The following is a 10,132-nucleotide window of genomic DNA, read 5'->3' as shown; positions in this document are numbered from 1 at the left end:
CTGGAATAGATTGGTAGGGGCTCAGAGGGCGAGGTCGTATACGGTTAACCTGCGGATCTATGAAGACATCCTGAAGAGGTTAACTTTTGCCTTGTCTTGAAGGAAGATTTCAGCAAACAAGGCCGGGAGTGCAATCCAGGCAGAGGAAGTTGAGGCGGGGATCAAACTTTAAGGTTAGCAGGAAATAAGTCTGAAGAAATCACTCTCAGGGTCTCCAATGTCATCTATTCAACTATTTTCAGGTGTGGTATCAGCCTACCAACGGCGTATGTTTCAGTACTAGCTGTGAGAGTAGAATGATGTAGAAACAGAGGAGCATTTACACGTTCCGGAGAGCGAAATGCGCCTAAGGTCTCCTGCCCCACCCGAGCCCCTCCGCCGCTGTCCTGCCCACTGCCCACGACTGCCTTCAGGGACTACAAGTCCCGTCATGCAACGAGGGAGCGCCGAGAGCTCGGCGACCTGCCCCGCCCCGCCCCGGCTCCGCCCCCTCCCCGCCCCTCCCTCCCGCAGCCCCCTCCCGCCCGGCCAGCCCCGAAGAGTTGCCCGGTGGCCGAGGCAGACGGAAGCCGAGGGAGAGTCTCGACAGCAGCAGGATGGGGGATTCCAAAGTGAAAGTGGCTGTGCGGATCCGGCCCATGAACCGGAGAGGTGAGAGCCGAGCCTGCCCGGGGCCGCCACGGTGGAGGCGGCAGGTGCCTGGCGCGCCCTTCCCTCACCCGCGGCCGCCGTGTGGGGTCCGGCCGGCCCCGCCCCTGCAGTCCGCGACCAAGCGAGAGGGCGGCCGGCGCACCCCGAATCCTTGTCTCCCCGCGCCCGCCCGTCCTGCGCGGGGACGCCCCTCCCCTCGCCCGCACCGCGTCCGGGACGCGGCGGGCCCCACGTCCCGGTCCGCTGCCCCTTCCGCCGGCGCGTCCGCCCCGCCCCGGCGCCCTTTCGCCCTCACGCCTCTCCTGCCCTTGCGGGAGGGCGCTCTGGTCCTTCGCCCCGGGCTCGTTTCCTCCTTCCCCCGCCGCTACTCTTCGCCCTTGCACCGACGCGTCCCCTGCTTTTTCCTTGCCAGCTGTCAGAGTGGCCCCCGCCCCTCGGTCTTCACCCTTCCACCCTGGCCGGGACGGCCAGGCACCCCGAGGCCCCACGTCTCCGGCCCAGTCACCTCAACCCTGCACTTTTGTGGTCCGCGGCAGGAAAAAATGGCAGGGAATTTGGTTTACTCTTGAGAAAGCACTCAAGTGCAAAAATTCCTCGTCTTCATTTTTCATTCTATACGTTTAACTGGGCGGTCATAAAGAATTGTAAAAACTTTGAAGTGAGAAGAGATGCCCTTCCATCCCCCGCTTTTTTGACTGTTGAGATAGTTTTGTTTTTGCTTGAAGTCATATTCGTCATCTCTCAACAATAAATAGTTTAAGTGCCAAGATTCTTGTGAAATTGTATCTTTCAGACATTCTCTCAATTCTGCAGGGAGCGTAGAGAAAGCAGATAAACCGAGTACATTTTAAATCCTCTTTAGACTGTCGAATGGAGTGAAGAGTACCGCGAGGAGGTGGGCTGGGTCTTGGCTTTAATGCTTAAGCAGCAGCGTGACTGAGCAAGGAACTTTAAATGAGATAATATATTTGAAAACACTTTCTGTACAAGGCTATGTTATTGAGATCACTGTTATAATCCCAGGAGATGACTTTTCAATTGATAAGACTCTTTTTGCAGCTTCTGTGTTCATATTCAAGTGTTAAGTCTGTAGAAATCACGAGTTTTCCAATTTTCCTTTTCTCTGCTGTCTTTTGTATATATTGAGATATACACATCAGCTAGTTGACGGTCTGTTTTGTTGGTTTGTCCTTCTTTTCCAAGTTGGTTTATATCTCCCCTAGGAGTCAGATCTTCCCAAAAGATCATTTCTTTTGGCGTTGCTAGGTCAGTGTAAGGCTGTCATGTGACCTAGGAGAGTTTTGGTTTTTGTTTTTTTCTCCTTCCCCTAAGAACTTAAACTAGTGCACATTTTGGTCTTCAGTCTTTCCTTTGACAAAATCAAAGGGTCTTAGATGAACTCTGAAAGTTTTCAGAAGCTTTTGTTCTTAGGTGCTCAGGCATCTTTATTCAAGTTTATTACCATTACAATGATTTTAAAAAAATGAAAAAGCAGGCCATATAAAACACAACTTTATCTGGAACTTGATTCTGAAAGGATGATTTCAGCACATTCTTAAAATTTCCTTTTCACAAAAAACTTGGAAATGTCAGTGCTAAAAAGATGTAGCTAATCATCACAAAAGACCTATCTCAGATCGTTAGAATCCTACCCTCGTCCCCTCCCCACATGAATTTCAGTTTTTAAACATTTTTTAAATGTTTTTTTAAATTTATTTTTGAGAGAGAGAGAGACAGAGCATGAGTGGGGGAGGGGCAGGGAACAAGAGGGAAACAGAATTTGAAGCAGCAGTTATTTTTTTTTAAGTTTATTTATTTATTTTAAGTGAGAGAGAAGGAGGGAGAGCAGGGGAGAGGCAGAGAGAGGAGAGAATCCCAAGCAGGCTCCACGCTGCGAGTGCAGAGCCTGACATGGGGCTTGATCTCAGAGAACTGTGAGATCATTACCTGAGCCTAAATCAAGTCAGATGCTTAACTGACTGAGCCACCCAGGCGCCCCATGAATTTCAGTTTTTGAGGGAAGGTACTATATAAATTGTCATTAATTAGATTATAATAATTGTATCAGAGTGCCCAGGGACACATAGAATACTAATTTTCACTGTGGAATGGATATTAGCTGTTCCTTTGGTTGAACTCATTTTAAAATTAAGGTTTGGGGTGCCTGGGTGTCTCAGTGGGTTGAGTGTCTGATTCTTGATTTCAGCTTAGGTTATGATCTCGTGGTCATGGGATCGAGCCCCATATGGGGCTCCACGCTGGGTGTGGAGCCTGCTTGGGATTCTTTCTCACTCCCTCTACCCCTGCTTGTGCTATCTCTAAAAACAAACAAACCTGCCCCCCCCCCCAAAGGTTTAAAATTAAGGTTTATACATAGATTCATTACTCCTTAAATAGAAGTGCATTATTTTGGTAACTGCTTCCCCCTTCATTTAGTGCCATCTCTTACCTAGCCTTGTTATTTCCTGAATGCATATGGACTTCTTTTTTCTGTAATTACCACAGATAATTAAGATTGGTTCTATTTCTGTTTTGTCATGAAGTAGTCATTTACATAAATCTAGAAGTTCTGGAATTCAGTGTATTATTATTGTGAAGCCAGTGATTTTTTTTTTTTTAACATTTCATTTTTAAGTAATCCCACTCCCAGCTTGGGGCTCGAACTCACAACCCCAACATCAAGAGTTGCATGCTCCACCGACTGAGGCAGCCAGGCACCCCTAAAGCCAGTGATTTTTAAACTGCTATCTAGAATTTGTTTAAAAAGACTACAATGGAACTATATTCCTTTCCAGGAATTTTGAGAAGAATCATATTACTTTGTCTAATCATTACTTCTGTGAAAATTAGTGTATTAAGTAGTAGTATATGATTATGACAAATAGTAAACTTTTAGTCATAACTGTTTCTGTCATAGCATATTAGTTCAGGAAGCAACCTCAGATATCACTCCTCACAAATAAGATTGAGATGAGAATGGGTTACAAGGATGTTTTACTGTGTAGTTTCTGATGTTTGGACTCATCGGCTACTTTTTGAGGAAAATTGAAATTTGCAGGAAGCTTCTAACGTACCATTAAGATCTTCGTGTGGTTCAGTATCTGCTAAGGTGTTAAGGTAGTTAGTTGGCTTATTATTTAACATTTATCACGGAAGTAAGAGTGTTTCAGTCTTTTTTTTGCTAAATTATACGTGGGTTTGGGTATATGTAAATATACCCAATATAAAAAATTATATGTAATTTTACCTAGTTTTAACATTACAACTTCTGTTTTGCTTTTCTTCATCTGAAATATGAACTCAAACGAGCTGAAGAAAAGCTGTAAACCTGTTTTGTCATGCTATCTTGAAGTTCTATTTGCAGATACTGTTTGGTTTTTCATGTTCTTTTTCAGACGTGGACAACTCACCACGTAACTCTGGTTGTGTTCTTCCACTGTAAGGAACACCCATTCATACATTATTAACCAGTATAATTATTAAATGAACCGAAAGGTTTACAAGCATAATTGATGGCACTAGGTAGATCAGTGACACTCTCCTATTCAGGAATTTGATGTTTTATGACTTCAGATGGTTTAAAAACTATTTAGTATTTACTGAATGCCTGCCAGATGTCTAGCTTATATTAGATAGTATGGGATCTTACTGCCTTTTTGCAAGAGGTTTCCCATATTTAAATATGTGTAAAATCAATTACCAAAATAAATAAATTTACACCAAAAGTGTTTGGAAAATACCTTTGCTATCTATCTGGTCTAAGGTAGTGAAACCAAAAATTACATTAGATGTTTAGCTAGAAAGAAGAGTAGTGAAATGGGTTATTTCAGTTGTTAGGAAACATGGATAATAAATTTATTTCAACAGGTATTTCTCAAGGGTTTACTTTGCACTTTATAGTACTTAATTCAGTGAAAGGCTCAAAGACACAAAGAAGAATGTGCTGATAGAAGTCAGTGCTTAAGGAAATCATAGTCTAGTATCTCAGTGGAAAAATTGTTATGTATCTATTAAGAATTATGACAATGGACATCATTTAACAAGGAAGACTTTTCTATGTTAGCAGAAAAACCAGAATGTAAAACAGAATGTGTAACTGTAAGGTTGAATTTGCTGTTAATTTTATTATTGTATAAAAATGTAAACAGGGATGGGCAAGGGCTAGAAAGAAACATGAAAAAATGAGATTGCTTATTCTTGTTGGGAGAATCTTAACATCCTAAAAACTCTTAGTGTTGACTAGTATTGTAATATTCAGTTTTTTAAAATGTGCTTCATGGTTCACGCTCATGAGGAAATGGCCGTCCGGTGAAAAGATAAGATTAAAAGGTAAACAAGCACCTATCACAGATTGCCAGGTGAGTGATCTGGCAATACTGGAATTCAGAGGAGTGAAAGGTCCCTGGAAGCCTGGTGATCAGGGAAGGCTTCTCTGGGGAGGGAGAACCTTGGTTAGACTTAGAGGGAGGAAGCTTATGATCGGAATGGGTGCGTGGTAGGAGGGGAGGAGAGAGCGTTGGGTCTTTGAGGAGGAAGTGTGGCCTGAGAGCAAAGGCACAGAAACAGGAATGAACCAGGCAAGTTTAGGCGGCAGAGACAGATAAGCCTGCCAGAAGGATGAGATTAGAAAGGTAGGGTGGAATTGCAGGGAGCCCTTAGTGCTGGCTCGGCCCAGAAGTCCGGGTTAGGGTGGCTGGTCCATGTGCTCTCTTTAGCTCTGTAGAACTTCGCATGGATCTCGGACACAGCATGGAGAAGGAAGACTGTCAGGTCTCAGAGCAGGATCAAAAGCCTGGGTAGATGCCTGATTCAGGGCACAGCTGGGCAACATTTAAGAGCGGGTTGTGAAAATGAAGCCATGTGAATAGGAAGAGTAAGGAGGCTGGTCAAAACTTAGGTAAGCAGTCATGACTCAGAGGACAAGGTGAAACTACAAGGTGAAACTGAGGAAGTAGGAAGCTTAGAGAACATGCTGACAGTCTGGGAAGACACACGTGATCCTTAGGAAATGAAGGGGCAGGGGAGCAAGGAGATTCTGATACAGGAAGGTGGTTTTGACCCTCAGGACATTGGTGGGCTCAGAGAGATGACTGACTGATACTGGAGTTGAGGACGGCTGTGGATGGAAATTTCTGACATACTTTCTAAAACAGAAGATCCTTGTTTTCTAGCATCTGCTTGATATGCTAATGGAGAATGAGACACACAACTCTTACAACATTGTTTTGTTTCTGCTGTCTACTCAGTGACTGAAATTGGGATTTATACATACAGGGCCACAGGCTTTTGGAGAAGAAAGTACAAGTTTACATGGTAAAATAAAGTAAAAACTTGTTTGAGTTGGCATTTACTTTTACCCCCTCACCTCCATAAAACAATGACTAATGTCCAACTTTTCCAGTCCTTAAGGTCTGAAGATGGAGGATACTACTGACAAAACTATTCATTAAGCAGATGAATGGAGATGTTTATTGAGTGGAAATGAATTATTATTGATTGATCTCTTGGCTTGCTGATCAGGTTTCCCTTGTGTTCAACAGAACATATTAAAAAAAAAAAAACTTGGCAAAGATGAGCAGTGTAATTTATGGGGAAGTATGTGAAACTAATTGATCTCTAGGACACAAACCCATGACTTAATTGGTACTGGGCTTGAGCTTTTGGGTGCTAGAGATACCTTTATTATTTTTTTAAATTTATTTTTGATTGAGAGCACAAGGTGGGGAGGGACAGAGGATCTGAAGCAGGTTCCATGCTGACAGTAGTGAGCCAGATGTGGGGCTTGAACTCATGAACCATGAGATCATGACCTGAGCCAAAGTCAGACACTCAACTGACTGAGCCACCCAGGTACCCCTGCTGTAGATATCTTTAAAAGATGGTATTAGCCCATTCATTATGCATTGATTGAAGAAAAGAATAATAGCTATTCCTTTTTAAGAGCTGTTTGTTAGCTACAGAGTTCAGTACTTTGTATATGTTATTCTTTAAACAAAACTTTGAAAGGTAGTTTATAGAATTACCATTTAACAAAATTTCAGACAGGGATAAGTAAATTTCCCCAGGATTACAAGACCAGTATTTTGGAGCCTGAGTTTCACCTACTTTCCCATTGAAGCCTGTGCTTTTACTGCTATATTGGATGTGATGATCTTTAAAGGGACCTTGCATTTTTGAGTTTATGTAATTTCCAAAGATGTGCAGGATATACGAGAAGCATAAGTCATGATCTTTGACCAAAGGGACTTCCTGTCTTGTTTGTAATAAGAGATGCATGCACAGGTGAGTCAATTACAAGAACATATGTACACAGTGATGCTAGTGCATTACAAATGAAAGAAATGGGGGTGGGACTTGAGAATGGTAAGGGTTGAGTTGAAGACAGTGGGCAGGGAGGCATGCATGGTAGGTGAGGTACATAACACAAGTTGTTGGAATTAATCTATGTATTTTTACCTTGCTCATAAGCTAATAAGTTAGCTAGTTACTGTTTCATGGATGCTAGGAGAAGACATAGGACTTCTGGGTCAGAAGACTTCATGGCAGAGCAGCCATTGTGAGTTGCTCCCCTCACTGGCCAATCCCACAGGGGTGATGTGGAGTGTCCAAATGGATGCCGTGCAAGCAATTGGTTTGCGCTGCATCTGAGAAACACAGGGCTTGGGGAATCCATTGTTTTAAGTGGTAAGCAAGCCTGCTCTGTGTCCCGAAGGACAAACTTGTCCCTCAAAGTTGCTGACTGCAGACTGATTCTTGACAGAGGTGCTGGGTAAAGAGCATTTATGGCTTAGCTCATACCACCAGCAGGAGCATGTCAAGATGGCATTAGAGCAACTGAAAGTTAGGAAATACAGGAAGACTGTAAAGCTTCTGGTTTAGATGATTTATATGACTAAGTGAACAAATGTTGGGGTCATTAACTGACATCAGAAGTATAGGAGAAGCCGGTTTTAGGGTGGAGGTGTAGGAAATGATGAGTTCTGTTCTTGGGCATTCAACAATATTTAGTCAGTGGTGCCTACTGCACCTACGACTATGAATAAGATATTGTACATAGGTGGAAGAAACTCTTAGGTGTCTGCAGTGCAGTGGGTGGATCCAGAAGGTTATTGCATAGAAGTCTGAACCTAAGGAACTGGAGATGTGTGTAGATTTGGGGGTCATTACTGTAGGTATAAGATAGAATACCAAATTAAGGTGTGTGCAAAGGAGGAGGTCATAGAGGCCATAAGTAGAGACATAAGTAGAAGCAGGTAAAAGTAATATGGAACCCAGAGAGAAAATGTGTCAAAGGATGAATGGTCAGTAGGAGATCACAGGAATGGCATGTATGATAATGGCATGTATGAATTGTGTTCAGTGGACTAGGCAATATGGTGGTCAGTGGTAATTTTCAGAAGAATAATTTTGACTGAATGAATAAATTAGTGTTGGTGTGTTGGTAGTGGGCTGAGATGTAAGTGGGTTGCCAGTATGGTGGAAGTGAGTATACATGCATATTCTTTCAAGAAACTCCATTTATGAAATTCTTTTTTTTTTTTTTTTTTTCAAGTAGGCTTCATGCCCGATGTGGGGCTTGAACTCATGGCCCTGAGATCAAGACCTGAGCTGAGATCAAGAGTCAGATGCTCAACTGACTGAGCCACTCAAGCACCCCTCAAAAAACTCCATTTAGAAGGGAAGGATAGAGTGGCATCCGGATGTGTCCTAGGAACAGACCTTTTTCCCCTTTGAGTCTGAGAGATGCTTGAGCCTTGTGGTAGACAGAAAAAGCCAAGAGAGGGAAATTTTTGAAATATGGGAAGAAGAGGATAATTATATAATGGGAAAGCCCTGGAGTCCTTAATTTTCTTGATGAGGTGGATTGTGAGGTTGTTATTTGAGAGTAAGAAGGATTGGCTTGACTGGGATCTTCAGAGCAATGTTCAGAAATTTAATTAAAGGGCTCTAACCATATTTTATATCTGTTGAGGGCAGTGGGGTCATTCTTGCTAATTTTTTTGAGATATAATTGATGCATCAAAAGTGTACAATTCAGTGGTTCTAGTGTTTTTGCAGAGTTGTGTACCCATCACCATTATCCAATGGTAGAACATATTCATCATCCCAAAGAGACTCTGTCCCCACTAGCAGTCACTGTCCACCCTCCTGACACCCTCTGTCCTCCAGCACACACCTACCCCTCTCCCCTGTCCCGGGCATCCACTGTTCTACTTCTTGTCTCTATGGATTTGCCTATTCTGAACGTTTCATGTAAATGGAATCAAGCAGTATGTGGACTTCTGTATCTGACTTTTTTCACTTGGCATAATGTATTCAGGGTTTATCCATTGTTGTAGCATGAGTCAGTACTCATTCTTTTTTGAAGTAGAATAGTATTACACGATATGGATATGCTGCATGTTTACCTATTCATTAGTTGATGGGCATTTGGCTTGTTTCTACTTTTAGCAATTTTGAATACTGCTATGAACATTTATGTATATACCTTTTTGTGTGGATGTATATTTTTACTTCTTTTGGGTATGTGTGTATGTATATATATGATATATATATATATATGTACATATATACATACATGTTTGTACATACACATACACACATATATACTACACACACGCACATAGAAGCGGAATTGCTGGGTCATATAGTAATTCTGACTTTTGAGGAACTCCTAAATTGTTTTCCAAAGTGACTGCACCATTTTACATTCCCACCAACCATGTATGAAAGTTTTTCTCCATGTCCTTCCTTGCCAATACTTGTTTTATATTTTTGATTATTGCTATCCTAGTGTGTGTGAAGTAGTACCTCATTGTGGTTTTGATTTGCATTTCTCCAGTATCTAATGATGTTGAACATCTTTTCATGTGTTTATTGGTCATTTGTATATCTTTGGAGAGATTTCTATTCAAATCATCATTGTTTTAAAAATTGGGTTGTCTTTTTATTATTGAGCTGTTGGAGTTCTTTATATATTCTGGATACCAGTCCCTTATCAGATAAATGATTTGCAAACATTTTCTTAATTTCTGTGGGTTGCCTTTTCATTTTATTAATGGTGTCTTTTGAAGCACACATTTTTTTTCTAAGATTTTATTTTTAAGTCATCTCTACACCCAATGTGAGGCTTGAACTCACAACCCCGAGATTAAGACTTGTATGCTCCACCGAGTGAGTCAGCCATGAACCCCTGAAGCATAAAACTTTTTCATTTTGATATGGTCCAATGTATCTGGTTTTTTTTTTTCTTTAGTTGCTTGTGCTTTTGATATCATATGTAAGGAATCATTACCTTACTCAAGGTCACATGGATTTATGTCTATACGTTTTAAGAGTTTTATAGTTTTAGACCTTGTATTTAGGTCTTTGGTCTGTTTGGAGTTAATTTTTGAATGTGACGTGAAGTAAAGTTTCCATTTTATTCTTCTGCATATGGATATCCAGTTGTCCCAGTACCACTTATTAAAAAGACTGTTCT

General features: G+C 41.7%; 1 protein-coding gene across 1 annotated transcript in view; it reads left to right on the top strand.

The window, feature by feature from the left end:
* The first annotated feature begins 506 nt into the window (after window positions 1-506).
* KIF13B (kinesin family member 13B) overlaps window positions 507-10,132 on the top strand; it is a 202,983-nt gene continuing 193,357 nt past the window's right edge. Inside the window, exon 1 of the mRNA XM_023252641.2 lies at window positions 507-651. Coding sequence (XP_023108409.2) covers window positions 597-651 — 55 coding nt within the window. The 5' untranslated portion in view covers window positions 507-596. The remainder of the gene's footprint in view (window positions 652-10,132) is intronic.

The sequence above is a fragment of the Felis catus genome, chromosome B1 (assembly GCF_018350175.1).
Source record: "Felis catus isolate Fca126 chromosome B1, F.catus_Fca126_mat1.0, whole genome shotgun sequence".
In the NCBI taxonomy this organism is placed as follows: domain Eukaryota; kingdom Metazoa; phylum Chordata; class Mammalia; order Carnivora; family Felidae; genus Felis; species Felis catus.
Note: the sequence above shows the minus strand (reverse complement) of the source record. Positions and strands in the feature narration are given on the sequence as shown.